The 23,924-nt window shown below is 33.8% G+C and overlaps 2 protein-coding genes across 3 annotated transcripts; both read right to left on the reverse strand.

Annotated features, from left to right (window-relative positions):
- Positions 1-551: 551 nt before the first annotated feature.
- Positions 552-1,393, reverse strand: LOC134266715 (uncharacterized; the record flags this gene model as incomplete). Its single annotated transcript, XM_062748934.1, has 2 exons — positions 552-737; positions 1,150-1,393. Coding segments are annotated over 2 exons (430 nt in total), but the record flags the coding sequence as incomplete, so codon positions are not given.
- Positions 1,394-14,148: 12,755 nt separating this feature from the next.
- LOC134266716 (ryncolin-4-like) lies at positions 14,149-23,165 on the reverse strand. 2 transcript variants are annotated; one of them, XM_062748935.1, is made up of 6 exons: positions 22,886-23,165; positions 22,215-22,369; positions 16,658-16,809; positions 16,198-16,297; positions 14,808-14,972; positions 14,149-14,480 (listed from the first exon to the last, which is right to left on the reverse strand). In XM_062748935.1, the coding sequence occupies exons 3-6, from the start codon at positions 16,682-16,684 to the stop codon at positions 14,242-14,244; spliced, it is 531 nt and encodes a 176-aa protein (XP_062604919.1). In that variant the 5' UTR covers positions 16,685-16,809; positions 22,215-22,369; positions 22,886-23,165; the 3' UTR covers positions 14,149-14,241. The 2 variants fall into 2 exon arrangements, with proteins under 2 accessions (XP_062604919.1, XP_062604920.1); XM_062748936.1 differs by lacking the exon at positions 16,198-16,297.
- Positions 23,166-23,924: the final 759 nt, after the last annotated feature.

Raw genomic sequence — 23,924 nt, forward strand, 5'->3', positions numbered from 1 at the left:
TACCCAAGTAGAGCTAAAAGTATATTTTAAAGATAAACCCGTATCATAACATAGCTACAAAACTTTTGCTTATACCATATTTAATTTTGATCTGTCAGTATTAAATAGATTAAATTTTGCACATTATTGAACGATTAACCCACCTTTGTTAACTTGAAGTATTTCGTAGGATTCTTCATTAGTATAAATGGGGTTCTGGTGACTTTTGTTTTTACTGCCATAAATGACAAAGATTATAAAATAGAATTCAAAACGATAATTTTCTAAATGATATGTTTTCTCTATAGATACATTTACTGCTAAATTAAACAGAAGCAAGTTTAATTTAAAAAAAATATACCTTGCTTTTTTTCTCTTCGTTTTTTTCTGAAATATAAATATAGCATATAAATTTAATTACAAATATAATTGAAAGACGTGTATAAAAATAAAGCGTAGTTTCCATGATTCACTGGTTATCGCACAAAGTGAATCTCGTTTTCTGTATATTATTGATGTGATTTATAAAGAAGCGTAGACGTATTTCTGATCTCCTGTATTGAATAGCTCACCAGAATATCCACAAGAACAAACGTTTCCTTTTCTTCTTCTAAGACACTGTACCAGGAGGACAGAGCTTAAAGCAATGACAATGGCCGACAGTAAACCAGTTGTTGCTCCAAAAGCTGTAGCTGGTATACATTGAGGGTCTTCAACAAGTCCTGCTGCAGCTGTTATTTCTTGGGATTCTTTCTGGGCTTTAAGTAAAGAATATGATTTAAAGTTAAAGTTAGTGATTTACATTTTTTTTATGTAGAATAATAGCGTATATCTAGGAAGACGGATTTTGTAAATCCTGATTCAAGTGATATCAAATATATAAAAATTAAAAGATTGCATATTCTCACAAGGTTTTCGTTCGGAAATTTTATGAATATGAACAATGAAATTTGCACATCTTATTCTAGCTTCAGATTAGATGTCTAGGTAGACGGAATGCATTTTTGCGACGTAAAAGTGATATATTATGCATTATATTTCAAACATTTGTCCAACTAAAAGATACTGATTAAAATATCATTTGTAAAATACATCATAACCATATTGTTAATTTTAATCACTTTAAAAGACACACATAATTATAAATTATATTATTTTTATAATTCTTACAGTAAACGAGGATAGTGACTGGATCTGAAAGTTCGTCGTAGACATAGATAGAGGAGGATATGCCTTTACATCTGCAAGCAATCCCATTGTGTCGTGCAGTTACTTTGATTTCTAAGTAAGTCTCCTTTCCTAAGTCCACTCCATTCAGGGGAGGAAGATCGTCACAAATCCATCTCCATGATATTTGTGGATATCCGAGTGATGTGAGATTACACTTGATAGTAATGTACTCACCGCTCACTACAGTTTAGGAGATACAGGATAGATCCTTGGTCCTGTCCGGGGTGAATCTTACAAAAGTCAACATTTAGTCACCAAATTCTATTTCAAAGGATCATTCTCTATAAGGCCGTTTTGCGGCCTACAATGACTTCAAATTTTCAGATAGCATTTTTTCCCATAAAAATTGCATGAATCAGTAGGCTGATATTTCAATTTAATGATAAATATTGATTGGTTAATGATACAATAGTATTTGTTATGATATAGGGTCACAAAGTAAGGTACTATCGGTCCGTACTAGCATTAGAGTAATATGGGAAAACTCAAGAGGGTGGCTGTGTTATATAACTCCTGCGCATGTCATAACCACCTTTAACCAACACCAAAATTTGCATGTAAACTTCTTATAAACATAAAAAATGACTACCAAATTATGAACTTGGTTAAAGGTGGTTATGACATGTAAATAAAAACTTTTCGCTTTATTTTAATGATATTTGCAGGGAAAGCAAACTACACACAATGTAACATATCGGGTTATGTAGATTTTTTCTTTTAATGATTTTTTAGTTAAAGTACAATTTTCTGTTGATTTACTATTAGCCATGCATGTTCACTCAAAGTGTCAACTTTTAACTTAAAAAATCTAAAATCAAAGGACTGAGAAAACTGGATGTCATAAAAATTAAGAAAAAAACGGAATAAACTTTTTCGATCATTTGCATTCAGAAATATGCATAGAAACTTGATGTGAGTAGACCTACCCTCAAATTTTCTTTAACTGACGGCCATTTTTGATCTCTCAATCACGTGACTTAATTGATCGATGTTAAAAAAAACAAACATTAAAATCATGATATTATAATGATTACAGTGATATAAAATTGTATTTAAAAGTGATTTTATCGTAGGCCGGAAAAGGCCTTATAGAGAATGAACCTTTAATACTCCATACACAGTGATTAAAAATAGTTATGATTTTCATTTGAAATACATAATTAAATTTCTAAACATAGCTCCATGCCCACGTAAATTGTTACTCAATAAATCTTTATGTGCATATAAGCATAATTTTAATGATGAGTATTGGCAAAAAATAAAATAAAATAAAATATTCCAAGTATAGTCTTTCTTAAAGCATGCAACATGTTTAAAAATTTAAAAAAAATATTTTTAAGGTTCCTTCTTGATTTATAATTAGAACAGGAAATTTTTATTCAAAGCATATTAAAGGATATCAAGTTATATGTAATAAGATAAGATATATTGGATGCATACTCGAATTTATTTCAAATGGTAAATTTTACTTTATTTAACTAGCATACATGAAGAAAATTTATATGGAAAAGGGATCTTTTTTATTTGCGTAACTTCAAGTTTGGGGTACAGATTGACCCTGCAATGGCAAAATCATCTTCAAATTATAAGAAAACCAAGCATGGAGAAATGCTTATAATAATTATTTATTAAGAGCCATTCTATGTAACCACTTAAATTTCGTTGCCACGCATGGTCACCGATTTTAACGAAACTCCACCCATTCTTAGTACTTGACACCAAAAACATACGTCATATAAAATTTTGTTGCTAAGTGTCTCGGTTGCCATGATAACAGCCGAAAAAAACTGAAAAATTGAGATGTTCAGCTACTTTATATCTTTACTGAGCCTTAATAAAGACTAGGAAAAGCAAACAAACAATTCTCACAAAAACATGTCACCTTGTTGCCACATATACTGTAAAGAAACTGTTTAGAATATATCTCTAAGTTAGTGGTAACCAAGGTACATTTGAAAGACATTTAAAATGCTGAAATATGCTGAAAAACGCTCACTATTCAATAATGGTATGTGGTATATGTACATGCTCAACTCAATCAACAACTTAAGAAAAACGATGAAAATGATTGACTTTAAGTATTTAAGTATAAGCGATATTATTCTATAAATAACTTTTATGGTTGCCATGGTAACACACTGTAACCAAGCAAAATCAGTAACTAAGATTGGGTTAATGCTACTGACTTCAGTAAAAACATGAAAATTCAAGACTGGCAAATATGCATCCTTATATAGAACCCTGCAACACCAATTCCATAAGAAAATTTGGGATTAATTGCTACTTTGCGGTTTTACCTAGAAAACAACGTACCAGTTGTTAAAAGTGATTTTTTTTTTTTGCTGCATTAAGGATTTACTTGCCATTAAATCAAGAAATTAATAAAGATATAATGTAAACGCATACTTACAATAAACACGAACCACATAACGAGAACTTGATGGGTAGTAGTAAAATAAAACAGTTGAGCGTGATTTCGCTCTACAATAGCAAGATTTCCCGTCATGATTCCTAGTCGCCGTAAAATTCATGTAAGTATTTGAGCTTGAAAATGTTACATTGGTCTTCTGTTCTTCCCCACAATACCATGTCCACGTGATTGGAGGTTCTCCCAAGGGGTATACGCTACACCGGAATTTTATTAAAGCGCCCTCATAGACATGCCTGACAAAATTGTCAGTGTAGGAATTTATTTGCATGCCCCAATATGGATTTAGACTCGGAGGTGATGATGGGATAGCTGCAATGTAACAAAAACTTATACTGTTTTAAGTTTATGGTTAAGGTAAAGGGAAGACTTTGTGTGTAGTTTATCTTTTATTGATTTTTAAAAAACGGCTTTCATTTCTACTGCAAATGCACTTGACAAAATTATGAGAGTTTTTATAGTAAAGATATCCTTTTCTCCCATTGGTAATTGCAAGAAATGAAAGGGTTCATGTTTGTACATGTACATACATGTATAAGTTATCTGAATCTGGCTTTACAAGTAGCAAGGAAGTAAATCATATTCTTGCATCAAAGTTAACCAAATGCTTTTTTTGAAAAACTATGGGCAGCGGAAAGGGCAAAAATTACCATAATGAGAAAACAAACGGTTATTTTAATTTCAATGACCATAAAAACTTAACAAATGATATACAATGCATAATCAACAGACCTTTTCGCAGAACAAATATACATTAAATCAAAACCAACGACCACGTACGTAACAAACATATACAAATGCAAAACCAACGATCATCTTTGCAGTACAAACGTACATAAAAACACGACAAACGAAAAAAAGTTAACAAACGTGCAAGCGGTAAATCTAGTCTTCCCGGCTCCCGACGGTCCCGGATTTTTTTTTTTTTTTTTTTTTTGGCGATTTCTTTTTTTGTCGGCGCACAGAAACTCTTCGAACTTCTCAAGCACATTTCTAGGTTTAAAAAATTCATTAAATTTAATGGTATAAAAACTTTAACAAATTATTACTGAATCAGCAGTACCATCTGCCAAAAAGCGGTAAATCTAGTACTCAGCTGTAAATGCGAAAACCACTGAAAAAAGGATACCGATGTTTTCTTCGAATCACGATTAAAAACAACAAACTGAGGTATATTTTTTTAATAAATGAAAACCCTCATTTACATGCCAGATAATTTGTATGCACAAAAATTCCCCACACATTTTTTTTTTCGTATAGAACTCTTTGCCACATCATGTTTATGTTCCCAGGCTCTACAACATGGACGTGGTTCTACCTCGGATCCCCCTTTAATTTTTTTTTTTGGGGGGGGGGTTAATTTATCTTAAAAATTTCAAATGAAAGAAAAAAATGTACATAAAATGAAAAAAAATATCTCATTCTCCTGAAGGCCGTTTCGTCATTTTTTTTTTTTTTTTTTTTTGCTTACATAAATTGGTTTTCGCCAATTCTTTAAATATTACAAGAATCTATTATGATAACTTTACATTACAGTGACATATTATATGACAGGCACGTAGCAACATTTCCTAATTTTAAGAGTAAGGTCAAAAAAGGATTATGTAGTACATGTATATTAGGAAAGAAATTGGTACTGAAAGAAGTTGAACCTACCCCCCCCCCCCCCACACACACACACACACACACCCTCACTCTCACACACGAAATAGGATTTTCGAGTTTGGGCTATTTCATTTTGATTTCCTATTGTTTTTGCTTGTCAATTTTTTAAATCTTTTTTCAGCTAGATTGATATTTTTCTCTCTGCATGGTTACCCCCTCCTTTCAAAAACGATGCTACGTCAATGCATAAGAATGAAATACTTTCATTTTGCATGGTTTTACCATAAGTACAATGTTAGATTTAGCTATATTTATGAAAATTTTGATAAAAATCTTTTTTGAAATCAAATCATTTTGATATTATGAATTTAAATTTTCACCTTTTTTATTAACACTACCAATTTTCACTGAAATACTAATTCCATCTACGACACCTTACGTCTCTCTGTATCGATGTCCGTTTTTGGTTTTCATATTTATAACAGAGTACTACATTTACCGCTTTTTTGAAGGTGATACTGCTGATTCAGTAATAATTACGCAAATTTGTTTAAGTTTTTACATATTATTGAATTAATTTAAAAAGAAAATGTGCCTGAGAAGTTTGAAGAGTTTCTGTGCGCCGACAAAAAGCAAAATCAAAATAAGAAAAAAAATTAAAAAAAAAAATCCGTGACCGTCGGGAGCCGGGAGTCTGGAAGACTAGATTAACCGCGTGCATGTTTGTTAACTTTTTTTCGTTTGTCGTGTTTTTATGTACGTTTGTACTGCAAAGATGATCGTTGGTTTTGCATTTATATATGTTTGTTACGTACGTGGTCGTTGATTTTGCTTTAATGTATATTTGTTCTGCGAAAAGGTCTGTTGATTATGCATTGTATATCATTTGTTAAGTTTTTATGGTCATTGAAATTAAAATAATTGTTTGTTTTCTCATTATGGTAATTTTTGCCCTTTCCGCTGCCCATAAAAAACGTTATTTTTTCTTTGATACCCTTGATTTCTGTACAATATTTTCCTGCATTGTGCATATATTTTGGACGTAGTGGTGACGTTTGTAAAAACAATTACTCAAGTGAAGAGGATGTCGACGCTTAAAGTTAAAGTTAGCTTCTTCTTTAACATATCATACATCATCAAAATATGTATATCTCCAACGTTTTAAGTGCAGATGATAAACAATACTGAAGAAGAAATATTCATGGCAGTACATTTGCTAACATTATGAAAGCCATGAAACTGAATTTAAATAAGCCACAAATAAGACTTTATTATGTGATGTTGATACTGATTTTGCACATTTGCAATTGAATTTTAAAAAAATGATTAAAAAAAAAGATTTTTTAAACTGTACCAATGGCTTAATTGACCATCAAACATATTCAACAGAAAAAAAATCTTTAAAATACTTTAAGACGTGATAGAAAGTTACTATGATCAATAATACACCAAGAACAATACAGACATTCACAATTTTAATTGAATTTTCAATGTTAATCTGGTGAATTTTGAATTTGCTCATGTTGTAAATTTTGTATTCACTGCCACCCGGAAAGTTCAAAATTTTGGTTTACAGAATGTATTTAATTGTTTCAACAACTCTAACTAATGTATCACAAATCCGATTAAGTAAATTACTATTAAAAAATGTTTTAATGACCCAATCAGAATTATCTATATCTAAATAAAGACCCTTTATTTAAAAAAAACAAATAATTTTCAGAAGTATCAGATTGAGTGGAACATGTAAAAATGAATTAAAAGTTTAAGTCTACCGAATTTCCTACCGATCTAGGTATAATTACGTGAAACTTTTTTAATTCATGTTTAGATGAATTGCAATAATCGATTTCTCTAAGTTATCTTTCTTTTCATGTGTGTAAAAAATACTGAGTTATAGAACTCCCACTAGACATACACAAGACTGAAATATATAATTATAGCACACTCAAATATTGAAATTATTATCAATATCAATGATACATTGAAAGGAGCTTGATTAAGAGTAAACTTGCTGTCAGGCATTACTGTAGAAGAGATCCAACAGATCCATATTAACTCGAGGTGAATCGTCTTGTGGAAATAATACTGATATTATTGAAATGATATTTCAACTCATAAAGAAAAACTTGTGCTATTTATGCAGGAAGAAAAGAACTTTTATTTGATTTGTTGAAACAACGTACAATAATCAAGAGACCTGCGTCCCATCCTCGTTGGCCGCTCCTCGTTAACTTAAAATGTAAACATAGATAGTGACTTTTCCTTCCTCGAGCTACCATCGTCGCAATATACGGCTAGAATATATGCTAATCTCTATTAAGGCAATGCTTGTATGAAGTTATTTCATAGGTCATTATAATATTGACCAAACGCGAGTAAAGCATATTCGTGAAATAAATTTTAGCGCGACTTTCAAACCCCAGTCGCAGCAGTTAACGGCAATATTTCAGCCATGTTTCGGCGAAGATTTAAAAAATGAAATATATGGAGATTACGGATAGTGTTCAAGTTCAAAAGTCCGTTTATACAATGCAAATCAGCAGAAGAACAGTGGACCTCTTAAACAAGAGGTAGAATCAGATGCCATGGAGGAGTGAGCATCTCCTGCCAACTGGTCACTCCGCCATAGCCCCTTGTTATGATCGAAAAACAACAGGCAAAAATCGTAGACAATTCAGATTTACGATAAGACCTAATGACTAGAGCAAAGCTCGTTGCAAAGCAACGAGTGGGTCTTCCGTCCTGTTTGACCGGAAGTAGCTTTCATTTTTCACAAAAATGAGAAATAACGCCCAAAAATGCTTTAAATCCTCTAAAGCGATATGTTAAGTAATGCAAAAATAAGCCATTTTCGCTACTTTCGCTTTGACCGGAAGTGACGACGACGCACAGAAAATTAATTTTTTAAGCTCCCAGAGACTTATGTTACCCAAAAACTTGTCAAAAAGGGCAAAAATACGCGTTTCCGACTACTTCCGGTTTAGCCGGAAGTGACGACGCTGGACGTATTTTGACGACTTCATTAGATTAAGCTTGACATTTTCAACAACTTTGCTTCTTTGATGTATAACAAGTTCTCAATACTTTTTGAGATATCTGGAAAAACCTTTTGGCCCCTCTAAATCCCTTAATTTAGGGGTCAGCCCTTTTTCCGACATATCATTTGAAAGATCTTGTAATTCTGCACAAATTATGTTCTATATATTTTAACAAAATATTTTTAGTTTAGAAGATAAAAAGCAAAATATGAGTAATTTTTGGTTCTTTTAAGCGTTCTAATTTTTGACCCCTATATAGCGCCATTTTGAATAGAGAAATCGAAAAACAAAAACCGATGTGCACAACTTCAATCCTTCTTTTATCTAAAATCAATAGAATTTCTGCTCCAACGTTAGCCGTCTCTGAGCCTTTGTCTGGAAACGAAAGCCTATAAATTTTCGTTTAAAGGGAAATAACTCAAAACCGGAAGTGACTTTTTGAAATTTTAGTCAGCATTCTGATAGAGTTTATAAACGTCTATAATCTCTGAAAATTTGAGCGAAATCCGTTGAGAAATGAGTGAGATATGAGGCCTCAAAGTTGCGGTCTAGGAAGTAGAAGAAAAAAAAAGAATAATAATCTTGACCATCAGAATCAGTAGAAGGTCTTCCGTTGGAAACGGAAGACCTTAATAAATTGTATTTGCTGACATGGTCATTGTTTTGACCAAAGATATTGCGAAATTACGCCTCAATAACCTACCTCATCTTAGAAATCATCTATACGTAGACTATATTCTTGCGTATAAAATCTCGCCAAATCAATGATTTAACAATTCTCAATACATTTACTATGGAAAAAAATACCCGTGATAAAGGGAACCTGCATAATTTTTAACCAGAGGATTTTTCAAAAACCAAGTTATTGCATAAAATAACTAATCTTTGTAAATTATAGAAACCTAAAGCATAAATTGATATGTTTCTGCTTGCCATAAGGAAAACTGTCTAATTACAAATGAAGCATGTTATCCCCCCGCCCCCGATGCTATATACGCACTTTGATTTTCGTACAAAATGGATCCCCCGGATGATTTTGTTAAAAAAATAATTAGTGTTGCAATATATTATTTTTTTTACTTTATTTAAAACTTAATTAGAATGAAATATATGAAGATAACGAATAGTATTCAAGATTAAAAGTCCAATACAATACGAAATAGGAGCAGAGCAAACACGGACCTCCAAAACATCAGAGGTGGGATCAGGTGCTATGGAGAAGTGAACATCCCCTGTCATGGAAACCGGTCACACCCGCCGTATGCTCCTTGTTATGATCGGGAATTACCGAAAAAATCCGTCGTCAATTCAGTGTATAAATAATTTACTAACAATTAACATGAAAAACGTCAGTCAGCATTTGACTCAATGATATATTGTATTTGCTGACAAGGTTTAAACCACTTCCTGAATATATAGTTGCACAGTACTCTTGAAGTTTCTCATTCACTACTGTTAATATCTTAGTGAGAAGTAAAGAGAGATCCTTGGTTGAGCACTCACTCGAACACACTACAGTGTATCTTTGTTTGTAAGGATTATTATGAGGTTTCGGAATTCAGTATAGATATGGACGTTCAAATTCATTTTGGTTCTTAGGAATCTTAAAAATATTTAAAAACTGACATGTGGTTTCAAAGAATTTCTTCTTTAGAAAGGGAACTATGAGTATAAGTTGAATTACCACTTATAGAATGAAGCCAAGTTCTCCTAAAATACAAATTATATAATGAGCCTCATAAACAAAGACAGTGTTGTTACCTGATTTGTCAGCAGGGACCAGTACGTATTGATAATGTAATCTAATTCTTTTTTCACTTCTGAATTATTGAATACAGAAAGATAGATGATTTTCATATTAACATGGATCTGATACATCTAAACCATTCTCACAAGTGTCAACGTTTTCTTTTTTATATCTGGCACATCGCCTGGCGTAATCTTCAACAGATCAATAAGATTTATGAAATTCCGATTCCAGTTGAAGGATCGGGGTTCCCTATATATAGGACCTTTTAAAATAAGTGATCTAAGGTCCTCACTATTAGCTATATTTACGTCACCTATAATAACGTGTCCAACTTAAGTTACAAGGTGAAGAAGAACATGAAGACAGTGGAGGATTATGTTTAGATACAAGATATCCAAGTCATGTTAGTTTCTTTGCAATTACAAAGTTTGGAAGCAATAGTCGATGTATATTTGTAGGAAATACAAGGAGTAGTCTTTAACTTGAAATATGGTTGAATGCAAGACTGAACCCATTGTGATTAAGAATATTGCTTATATTAACCGCGTCAATTCCCTTATTGGAAAAACTTATTCGCAAAATAAAAAAATAAAATCGCATGAATAAATGTGATGTCGTACCAAGGGACTTAAACGTCGTGGTAACTAACGATGATGCTGGTGAAGTGAACCTTGATCTACCAGAAATTTCATTGGAAAAGTTGAGCGTGGTGAATGGAAATAAACTATCGAATCTTCAGAAACAAGACCCAACACTCAAAAATTGTAGGGATAAAGCATTCAAAAATGTATCACAAACTGGGACAGAACATAAAGCGTTTTACTGGGAGAATGACATATTGAAACGAAAATGGACTTCCAAGAAAAAGAATCTGTCGGGAACACACGTGGTACTTCCAGCATCACTAAGAAAAGCAGTGATGAAGCTGGCACATGATCAGCCAATAGCTGGACATTTAGGAACTGAGAAGACCAAACAACGTACTCTTGCGTCATTTTATTGGCCTGGATTGTTCAAAGATGTGTCGAACTACTGCGCAGAATGTGACACCTGTCAAAAAGTGGCAAAAAGAAGTGCGGAAAGAGCTCCTATGGTCAACACACCCATCATAACTGATCCGTTTTCAAAGATCGCAATAGACATCGTTGGCCCACTCAATAGGACAACTCAAGGTAACAAATACATTCTGACTGTCAATGCTGAAGCTACGAGATACCCAGAAGCTTTTGCTTTACCAAGTTGTGAAGCTGAACGAATAGCCGACACACTCATTACATTATTTAATCGAGTTGAAATTCCTAAAACCATTCTCACTGACCAAGGATCAAATTTCACGAGTGCGCTCCTGAAAGATTTATATGAGAAAATCAAAATCAAGGGAATAACTACAACGCCATATCACCCGCAGGCAAATGGCAAAGTTGAAAGATTTAATGGAACATTAAAATCAATGTTGAAAAAGTTGTGTATGAAGAATGGTGAAGATTGGGATGTACTACTTCCCTATGTACTTTTCGCATACAGAGAAGTCCCACATGAGGAGACTGGCTTTTCACCGTTTGACCTGTTGTACGGATGGCCAGTACGTGGTCCTCTTAGTGTTTTAAAGAGCTTCATGACTGGTGAGGATGAAATAAAAACTTCAGAGATAGATCATGTTGTAAACATCCGAAACAAACTGGCTGATGTGACACAACTCGTGCAAAACAACTTAGAAATGAGGCAGTCGAAAATCAAAGATTGGTATGATCGCTCAGCATCCAAAAGGACTTTGCGCCCTGGTGATGAAGTACTCGTTTTACTCCCGACCGAACCTGGCAAGATGTCCGCTCAGTGGAAAGGACCGTTTCGTGTGGATAACAAGGTAAATGATGTTAACTATAAAATCAATGTTGGAGGACGACGTGGACTTGTGATTTGCCATATCAATTTACTTCGTCCCTACAACCGGGCTTCATTACTGGCAGCAACAGAAAATGAAATTGGAATTGAACAGCAATTTCCTAACGACACCACAGAAACCATTTCAGATCTTGTCTTTGGACATGGGCTGACACAAGTGCAGAGACAGAGTTTAAGCGATGTTTGTCAGAAATTTTCAAGAATTTTCACATCAAAGCCGGGAAAGTGTGATGTTATCTCACATACAATCAGAACAACGTCTGAGAATCCAATTACTCAGAGACCTTACAGGATACCGGAAGCTAAGAAACAGGAAGTGAAGGAGTCTTTGAATGAAATGTTAGAACAAGGACTTATTACACCATCCAAAAGTCCGTGGGCCTCACCAATTGTCCTTGTCAACAAGCCTGATGGGACAATTAGAATATGTGTTGATTACAGAAAATTGAATGAAATAACTCTCACGGATCCTTATCCCATTCCACACATGAGTGAAATATTTGAGAAAATTGGAAGTGCAAAATATTTGGGTAGATTTGATCTTACAAAAGGCTACTGGCAAGTTCCTCTGGCAAAGGAAACACGTGAGAAATCTGCCTTCATCACCCCATTTGGCTTTTTCGAGTTTACAGTGATGCCGTTTGGTATGAAGACGTCTCCAGCATCATTCATAAGACTTATGGATCGTATTTTAGATGGAACTCAAAATACTGTTGCGTACTTTGATGACATAATTGTTTACAGTCAGACGTAGGAAGACCATATCAAACATGTAACAGAGCTGCTTCAGCGTATTCATGAGGCCAATCTTACCATCAGACCATCAAAATGTAAGTTGGGAGCAACAGAAATCATCTGTTTGGGACATATAGTTGGAGGGGGATCAATTCGACCAGACCCTCGAAAATTGAAGGCCATGGAGGATTTTCCGCTTCCCTTGACAAAGAAAGAATTAAGATCATTCTTGGGGCTAACCGGATACTATCGCCAGTATATAGGAAATTATGCGGACATAACTGTACCACTGACTGATCTACTGAGAAAAAGTCAACCCGCAGAATTAAAATGGACGGAGAGGGAAGTGCAGTCATTCAAGAAACTGAAGGAGGCCCTGATGACAGCTCCTGTTTTGGTCAATCCGAACTTCAATTTACCGTTTGTACTACAAACAGATGCGAGTAATAACGCAATTGGGGCTGTCCTGAGCCAACAGTTGCCAGATGGTGATCACCCAGTTGCTTACCTTGGTAAGAAGTTACTTCCAAGGGAAAAGAACTATTTAACGATAGAGAAGGAATTATTAGCTATCGTTTGGGCCATTGGATCGTTTTCGTATTACCTAGAGGGGAGGAAGTTTTACGTAGAAACAGATCACAATCCACTAACATGGTTGCATCGCTTGAAGGATAAAAATCAGAGACTTTTACATTGGGCCCTCGCACTACAATCGTACACCTTTGAAGTTAAATATAAGACAGGAAGCAAAAATACAAATGCAGACGGATTATCAAGAATCTGAAGAGTGAAATGTGTTTGTGAATTATGGGCAATTTTTGTGAAAATTTTATATTCATAAAATTCAAAGTGCATTCAGTTAGGATTTACAGTGAAATTCCTTCTGGATTTATATTATTCCATTGATGATTAATTGCTATTAACTGTTTAATACTTATTTGGACTGGCTAAAATGAATTTAGTGACTGGTTAAATTTAATGTTGCTATATACAGAATTATGAACTTGGAAAAAATTCAACTATTGACAGTTAAATTTTTATCTTTGAAAGGGAGGTGTTAAAGTGAAATTTTGTGTGAAATTGTTTGTATAATTAATGCTTGATTTATATTATCTTAATCTTGTTGATTTGTAGTAATTGCTCTAAGCTACAGACTGCAGTGATCTGTTTATGTGATAAGGTCATGACCGCTCATTAAGATTTGGCTGGGAAATTTAGCTCTTGTATCAGCATTGCTGACTTTTATCACCCGAGTATCAGGGGGATTGAATGTCCGAAGTGCTGGCCATGAGAAAATGCAGAATTCATAGTGTTCACAATTAACGGGTTAATTTAGCAGTGATTGGCAGTTTGTAGGTTGGGCAGTTCTTAATATTTAGCGTAGAATTTGTGTGTTCAATTAGTTACTCAGTCGGGTCCTGTGTGTAAAGTGTTACACGGGAATACAAAATAAACTTTGTTGGAAACTTTGGGCGTTTTTATTTAAAAACAGAAAGTTTCGGTGTAACACCTCTACAGGAAAATGAATTTAGGATGTGCATAGACATTTTCTCGAAAGGTAGCATATGTGGTTATTTCTTTGGACGAATCATCATCCGTGTTGATTTCAAGGCTGTTTTATCTTTCCACGGAATCCACACAATTGCTTTGTATGTGTTGGAGGCTGCCTTGTGGTAAGGACCGTTGAGATTTGACTTATAGCAATTACTATAATTCCACCAGGCACCTTGGTAAGTGATAGGACAGTTTGTAGAGCCAGGTCTGTCCTTTGTAGCAAAGAACTGTCCGTTATGATATTTTAATCCATCACCTATGTAAGTAATATTTAAAAGATCAAATTTTGAAAGTTAAGATTAAAATAAGAAAAAAAGACTTGTTTTCAATTAAAAAGATTTGTAAAATATCATTAGAGCATAGGTCTACAGATTAACAAGAAATAAGACTCTCTGTCTGCATAAACTTCAGATCTAATTTTCTTCAGTGTTTTCAAACAACACGAATGTCCAATTGTTTATTTGACTTTTTGTTTTTTGTTTTTGTTTCAAGTGTGGGCAAAAAAATAATTAAAAAAAATAAAACAAGATAAAATTTAAATGAGAAAGTCACTCTGTTAGTTTTAATACATTAATTTTTAAACCTGCATTTCCACTATATCCGCTGATTGACAATTTGTACTTGTTTTTCTCATCATCAATGGCAAACTTGGAGTATCTGGCATATGCTTTAGCTCCGGTAAACTGTTCTAGCTCTACCAACAGTTCTTGTGCTGAACGGGAGGACAGAGTGTGAATTGCATCGTTGCCTTTAGGATGCAAATATATTTATGTATATTAAAAAATGTACATGTATGATAAAATGTATCAATTTGTACATGTTTCATTATGCAAATTTTAAACAATTCTTTGTATTTTATACCAAAGTAAGTGACCTTCCATGACATGAATCATACCTTTTATACCTTCAATTTATATTCTTTCTGATGAACAGATATGAATTAAGGTATCTATAGCCTGCATTAGGTAAGGTTTAAGCTCACCTGAGCCGAAGACTCAAGTGAGATTTTCTGATCACATTTTGTCCGGCGTCCGTCTGTCTGAAACCAAACTTGCCACAAAGTATCCTTGGGTGAAGGGGATTCAAGTTTGTTTAATTGATGGACTATGCCCCTTTTCAAGAGGAGATAATGAAAAATTAGCGAAAAATTGATGGCAACATTTAAAAATCTTCTTCTCAAGAACCACAAGGCCTGGAAAGATGAAACTTATATGTAAACATTCTCGGGTAGTGTAGATTCAGATTTATACAAATCATGATCCCTGGAGGTAGGACGGGGCCACAGTGGACGATCAAAGTTTTACATAGAAACATATAGGAAAAATCTTTAAAAATCTTCTTCTTGAGAACAACAAAGTCATGATTGGTCATATTAATGTGGAAGCATCACCAGGTATTGTAGATTCAAGTTTGTTTTCAAATCATGACCCCCGGGAATAGGGCGGGGCCACAATGACTTATCAAAGTTTTACATAGAAATATATAGAAAATTTCTTTTCAAATCTTTTTCTCAAGAATAGCAAAGCCATGATTAGTCATATTTACATGGAAGCATCCTCAGGTAGTGTAGATTCTAATCTGTTCATCTAATCATGACCCCTGAGGGTAGGAAAGCCACAATATGGCACATCAAAGTTTTACTAAGGAATACATAAGGAAAATATTTCAAGGACAGCAAAGCATGATTGATCATTTTTTAATTGGGCAGGGTGGAGGGGGAGGAAGGGGGAGCCAAAATATAAGTTCATATGTAAAGAGCAATAAAGCCACAGGTAGTCAAAGAAATATGCAAGCATCCTTAGTTTGTGTAGATTCAAGTTTGTTCAAGTTTGTTCAAACCATACCCTCTCCCCTTTAAGGATTGGGTGGGACCTTTTTCGGATTATAAATTTTTTAATAATAAACTGATTTCTGTTTTCTTTCTTAGCTGCAGTACTCAGGTGAGCGATCCCATGGGTCTCTTATTATCTTACCTAACCAATAATCCGATCCTGCGTGCCCAAAGCCTGTCTTATAGTCTTTCCATGTTCGGTAAAAAATTGTAGTTCCCGTATGTATTCTTCGCTGAATAACCTTTTGATTACAAACATTGTATTTTTAAATACATGATTATGGCACTAGACATAATGATTGAATATCTATAATAGAATTTCAGTATGAGATAGAATTCTTGCTTTTGTCCTATTTTTTAGCATAGCCGATGTCTATGGTAGAAGAACTGAAAATATCAGATTTGATATTAAACTGTTGACCCCATAAATAATATAAAGCATCGTTATGGCTTTGCCAGTATTTTAAATGCATTTTTAAAATTGTTTTAACACAAGACAGGAGTACAGAATGTTTGATATGTTTGATGTTACATATTAAAAGTAAGAAACAGTTTAATTTAGCTTATATAATTTTATTAATTAATTAAATTTATCTTAATACCGTCCATCCACCCCCTTCTGTAGTCATGTCACAGAAAACTATCTTCTCTGTGTTACCATCAGGATAAATAGTAAACACTCCGTCACGTCCATTTACCTCAGGGTCAATCTTAAGAATGCTAGCACAGTCACGGTGCTGGCGTTTGAAGTGACCTATATAAAATAATAATTTATTATAAATTAGAAAAAAAGATAAAGTGAATCTACAAAGTTTAAAACAAGCGCCTTTAAAAAAGATTTTTTTTTCTACATATTCATGTTAAGTTCGGCTTGTATTCACTGCTAATCTATTTTTTTTTAATTTGAAAACAGGAATTTAAAATTAATTTGAACCAATGAATGTAAAATTAATTAAAAAAAAAAAGAAATACATCTACTAATTTTCAAAAATATATTTACTTGTTTGATTAGAAATAATGTAAGCTTAAAGACGCTGCTATTTCATGTTATTATGTTTACTCATAGGGCCTAACGTAACCCACTTTAGTTGAAGTTGGCAAAAGAGACATACATATGTTTGCAAAATGTAAGAAATTAACTCGCGGTTTCTGGGATTTAGGATTCCATGGTGTTGTGTATATATATAGTAATTTATGTTTGAACGGCTTCGCTATTCATGTGAATTTTCATATGAAATTCCATGTGCTCCAAAGTACACGTGTGTCAGTCTTTTTCATCGAAAACTAACAGTTACACATAATTCTACTTCATCACTGTCCAGTTCATTACAGAACCACATGAGATAGCGCTAGCCTATCTGGCCTCAGTGCGCTTTTATCTGGGCTTCAGTGCAGACGTGTTTATTTTAAGCAGCAGTGATTTTCCCGCGGTTTATTAGTGAACAAAGGATATTGTTATTTTTTATTTAATTGTTTTATTACTCATCATGGCTACTGGCCGTGAAGAGGATGCCCTACTGGGGTCATTTGATGATGATTTAACATCAGATTCAAAGCAAATTTTTAATGCTTTGACTAAAATTCAAAGTACTATGGACACAGTTGCCACGGGCATTAATAAAATGGGGGATGCTTTTTCCGCATTAGCGGCAGCAGGCCCCAAACCTATGGTTACTGACCAGCCTTCCACTTCCAACAAGCGTTCTGCTGATTTAATGGAGGAGGGGGAGGCAGATGACTCTGAGTATGATGATACTGATGATATTAAGAGTCTTTTGGAATCCGGAAATTCCGGAGCCAAACCTGATCTATTGGATGATCAGCAGAGTGGTTCAGTGTTAAAAGAAATGGACGCTCTTTTAGATGATGATGATGATGTTGGTTCAGCAATTTCTGAAAAATTGGCCAACATAACTAACAAAGCATTTTCTAAACAGCATTCTATTGATGCTGTAAAGAAAAAGAAAGAGTCACACAAGAGGCCAAAGAATTGTGAAAAAGTCATTGTGCCTAAAGTCAACAAAGAAATTTGGCGCCAAATGCACAAACAAGCTTTTACAAAAAAGCGTGACTTAAGATTGATGAATGTTCAGAGTTTGATCACTAAGTCAACTTGTGCAATAGTTAGTGTAGCAAACAAGTTGTTAAATTTGGATGGCCAGAAGCATGATGCAGAAATAAGAAATTGTCTTGATGCAATTTATTTATTAGGCCATGCGAATACCACTATGTCTATGCAGCGGAGAGATTTATTAAGACCAGTACTTAAAAGTGATTATGCTGCGTTATGTGACAGCAATATCCCGGTTACGTCTTTGCTTTTCGGAGATGACCTTCCTAAGTCTCTGAAGGAGGCTCGCCAAGTAGGCAATGTTGGAAGGGATTTTTCAAAAAACGGGAAAAGATTTGGGTTCAGTCAGAGGAACAAGAGCGATTTTTCTTGGAAAAAGAAGAATCAAAGTCAGCAGAAGAGATTCAAGAAAGATCAGTAACAGAAACCCTGACTGAGGTAAAACTTCAATCTACTACATCTGAAGAATATGCTAGTTTTATAGAAAAAACTATTTTGAATGCTAAAAGAGACATATTACAATTTGAAGGTGGCAGAATCATGCATTTTATAGATCAATGGACTGAGTTCACTTCAGATCCAGAAATATTTCAGCATTGTGAAGGGTATTGAACTTGAATTTATTAGTAAACCAGTTCAAAACATTAATGCAATGCATCAATGCAAATTTAATATGACAGAGAAAAAAGCAATTGATGACGAAATACAAAAATTACTTGATAAAAAAGTAATTGTGGAAAGTGAAGAGGAAAAAGACCAGTTTGTGTCTCCTATATTTTTAAGACCTAAAAAAGATGGTAAATACAGGTTGATATGCAACTTGAAACATTTGAATAAATTTATTCAGTATCGTCATTTTAAAATGGATTCACTGGTGTCAGTTTTAAGAATGATAACACCAAATTGTTATATGGCTTCCATTGACCTAAAAGATGCATATTACTGCATACCGGTTGCAAATGTTTATCAGAAATATCTTAAATTCTATTGGAATTCAAAGCTTTACATGTATAGAGCATGTCCTATGGGCTTATGCATGAGCCCTCGGTTATTTACAAAGGTACTGAAACCAGTTTTTTCAAGGCTTAGACAAAATGGCCATCAATCTGTAATTTACATTGATGACATTTATTTGCAAGGTGACAATGCTCAAGCATGTCAGGAAAATGCAATTGCTACAGCAAATATGCTGGTTAATTGTGGATTTGTCATTAACCCTGAAAAATCTGTTTTTCAGCCAAGCCAAGAAATAGAATATAGAGGTTTTCTACTAAACTCAGTAGAAATGACAATTGCAATTACAGAAAGAAAGGCATTGAAAGTGGTTACAATTTGTGATGAATATCTTAAATCAAAAAGAAATTCAATTAGAGATCTTAGCACTGTTATTGGAAACTTGGTGGCAAGTTTTCCAGCTGTACCACATGGACAGTTGTTTTATCGTCAATTAGAGAATGAGAAAATTTTGGCTTTAAAGATGTCAAGGGGTCAATTTGATGCCGAAGTTCATTTATCAAATCTAGCAATTAATGACTTAGAGTGGTGGAAACTAAACATTGTGGGTTCTAAGGCCCCAATTACCCGAGGTCAATCGGATTTGATAATTGAAACTGATGCAAGTTTGCAAGGCTGGGGTTGCAATTGTCAATCACTGAGCATATCAACAGGTGGCCCATGGAAAGAATCCGAAAAGAATTATCATATAAATGTTTTAGAACTTCAAGCTGTTTATTTTGCATTGCAATCAATATGTAATGATAAGAAAGATATGCACATAAAGCTTTTAATTGACAATACAACTGCTGTAGCATACATTAGAGAACAAGGAGGTAGTCGTTCTTTAGAGTGCAATAAAATGGTCCGAAAAATTTGGACTTGGGCATATGAGAAAAATATTTGGCTTACGGCTGCTCATATTCCGGGGAAAATAAACTGCAAGGCAGATTTTGAGAGTAGACATTTTAAACAGGAATATGAATGGATGCTTAATAAACAAGTTTATCAATCAGCTTGTGATAAATTGAATTTTAATCCAGATATTGATTTGTTTGCTACACGCAATAACTGTCAATTAGAAAAATTTGTGTCGTGGAAACCAGAGCCTGAATCTTTTGCAATTGATGCTTTTTCTATTTCTTGGGGTGACATGAAATTATACTGTTTTCCACCTTTTAGTTTGATACCTTCGGTTTTACAGAAAATAGTGTTAGATGAAGCCACAGGTATTTTAATAATGCCAGATTGGCCAACACAACCATATTATGCAACTGCAATGAAAATGCTCATAGAAAATCCAATCTTTGTTCACAGGAGGAAAACTCTGTTGGGCATACCGGGGACAACGCAGATACACAAAATATGGGAAAAGTTGAACTTACTAATATGTCTGTTATCAGGAGATCAATCCAGAGTAAAGACTTATCGGAGCAAACTAAAGACATTTTGTTGTCTTCATGGAGAGAAAAAACAACTAAACAATACGAGTGTTACCTCCGTAAGTGGGAGACATTCTGTAGTGGACGGGAAGTTAATCCCTTTTCAACGCCTGTGAAGGAAGTTTTAGAATTCTTAACTTTTTTATACGAGAGTGGCATTGGCTATTCTGGGATAAACACAGCAAGAAGTGCTTTATCGTCAGTAGTTACTCTTGTTGATGCCGTGCATTATCCAGTGGGACAGCATCCCTTAATTAAAAGATTTCTCAAGGGTGTTTTTAATAAGAGACCTACTTTTCCAAGATATTCAGAAATCTGGGATGTTTCAGTAGTGTTCAACTGGATGAAAACAATTAATTTTGATGATATGTGTTTGAAGTTGTTAACGCTGAAGACAGTAATGCTATTAGCTTTATTATCTGGACAAAGGGTACAAACCCTTAAAGCGTTATCAATGGAAAATTTAAAAATTACGGATTCTTATGTAGAATTTAGAGTTGATTCTTTACTTAAACAAAGCAGGCCTGGGTTTCATTTGAATAAACTCGTATTACCGGCTTATGAGGACAGAAATTTGTGTATAGTCCAACATTTGAGAAAATACATTGACATGACAAAAGAAATAAGGAACACTGATTCATTATTAATTAGCTATCAAAAGCCACATGCGTCAGTATCATGTGACACTATTGCTCGCTGGATAAAATCGGTGCTTAGCAAAAGTGGTGTGGATGTTAATGTTTACACTGCGCATAGTACACGTGCTGCGTCGACATCTTGCGCAGCTTCAATGGGATGTCCAATAGACACCATACTGGCACAAGTGGGCTGGGCTAAGGAAAAAACTTTCGCCAAATTTTACAATAAAAACTTTAATGCGGACAACATGTCTTTAGGACAAACAATATATAAGTGCATTGATAAATAAATGTCTTGTTTTGAAATACAGTTATGTATATATACTTATATAAGTAGATTACATTGTAGCAATAAATTGAATTGCATTCAATGTTTTTATTACATTAATAGCCTCAGAGCTTTAAAATCTCATGTGGTTCTGTAATGAACTGGACAGTGATGAAGTAGAATTGGAAATTAAACGAAACTTACCTGGAAGTTGAAGTTTGATTGTAATTCTACGAAATCACTGGAAAGGAATGGAGGAATCACATGCCCGACCCTGTAAAAGTTGTTATTTTTCCCTACCCTTTGTGTATTTACATCTTCGGCTATTAATTGGATTTAAATACTGAGGCCAGATAGGCTAGCGCTATCTCATGTGATTCCTCCATTCCTTTCCAGTGATTTCGTAGAATTACAATCAAACTTCAACTTCCAGGTAAGTTTCGTTTAATTTCCAAATATTACATGTAACGTCTAGTACTGGAAGAAACCATTAGAAAGAATTTTAAAATACTTAAACTCTCTTAATTGATCATTTTCTCTCCATATCTATTTATTTACTTTTTATTCTTTCTTTTGTATCTTAACTTATATATATGATACTTAATATCAGCAAAGAATTTCTTATATATAAAAACCATTTTATTTTCTTTTTAAAAATGATTTTTTGAAGATTCTTTCTATTACAGTCTGTCCAAATAATTTTTCGAAAAAACGAGGGAAGATTCGAGAATTTGATAAAATACTCACTTGTGTTAAAGATTCCTTCAACACCAACTGCATCTGCGCTGACTTTGTAACTCGACACAACATCTACCCAATAGTAAGAGGGGTTTTCACTTTATACGACGTTTTCTTATGGGTCCACTTCCAAGGTAGTTTTTTCAAAGATTCTTTCATATGCCCTAGATTGAGAACAAATTAATTTTTTTCATTCTTGTCATAGGTCATCTCGAGTTTGGCCCAATTCAATGAATATCTAAGACTTTTTAGAAGCAATCTTTCTTCATTATAGTTTGAAGAAGTGGAAAGTGGAAAAGTAGCTAAGTGGAAAGAAAATTCATGTTATATTTTGCATTTGACGAGACATATACACAATGTTCGTTCCATTTGTGTATTTGTGCACAGTGCCTTCTTCAGGTGACAATCCGAAATAGCTACTTTTCTAATTGTTTTCGCTGTTTTACAGCCCAAATTCCATATTTAATTGAATGGTTTTTCAAGTAAGGTGTAAATGAAAATATTGCAGACACATTATATTGTACTCGATTCTAAAGGGACGAAAATATCGCCATAATTTTCATTTGATACCAAAAATTTTAAAGATCAAGGAAATATTTATGTAATTTAATTTCATGCATATTTAATTATTTTGATAATTTACGATTGCACAATAATTCTAAAAGTCTAATCTGACTTACCTTTTATAAACATATGAGTTTTGGGAACATTGGCACCGGACAAGGACAAGAAAACCAAGCATATCAAGAGAAATAACGTAGTCATTGTTTCTGTAGTACATGTACTCAGTAAATAGTACTGTCTCACATGTCATGGTATTTAAGCGTGTACAAAATCAATATCACATTAAAATGAAATTGAATATCTTTGCAAACGATAATATGCCGTGAAAATAATATTCTTTGAAAACATCTACAAAGCCTATCTTTGTTGTTTTAAAAATCCAACGTTTTTATTTGTCTGTTTGACGTCCCTTTCAAGTTTCATTAAGATGCAACCCTTAATGGACAATGGAGGGCTACAAAATTTAGACTTAATCTGGGCACTCATGGCCAATGAGCAGTAATCAATCTTTTTCGTGCCAGCACTTACTGCGAAAAAGATACCTCGTTTGATTAGGTCTCAACCGAAGGATCTGTCTACACGTCTTGCTGTGGGATTCGAAAATGCGACATAAGGAGTAACTCAATGCATCACAAAACTGCGCCTCTTGATCTAAAAACTTTTCTTATTCCAATTTCTTTGAGGCTTTGAGATGGTAGTAAACTGTTTACTACTTCAAATAGATTTTTTCCAAAGCTTTACATGTAATATGTCGTCCCAGAGAGAATTAAGTCTTTCATGTTAGTTGTATTTATTAAGGATATCCGATCCTCAGACAGGAAGGATAACTCCAAAATGTAATATTTAATTTGAAATGCATCAAAATTAAGCTTGAAAATGAAATTTTTTCATGCAACAATTTTCATTTTATTTATTTTTATAACATTCAAAGTTTTTGGAAGTCTTAGAAGAGATCTTATAAAAGTTGACATTTGTACACTATAAAAGGATAAAAATTAATACAGTTTTAGAGAAACAAGATTTTCTTGAATCCAGCCATATAGAAACCAATGTTTATAAGCAAGATATAAAATAAGAAGTGATTTGTGGTGTCTTGCAATGGTACCAAAAGCCTTTTACACTATGTATTATAGAATACATGATGGAAATAGAAGA

This window comes from Saccostrea cucullata, unplaced genomic scaffold (assembly GCF_032062105.1).
Source record: "Saccostrea cucullata isolate Sc308-1 unplaced genomic scaffold, CSIRO_AGI_Scuc_v1 ctg10112, whole genome shotgun sequence".
Taxonomy (NCBI): Eukaryota; Metazoa; Mollusca; class Bivalvia; order Ostreida; family Ostreidae; genus Saccostrea; species Saccostrea cuccullata.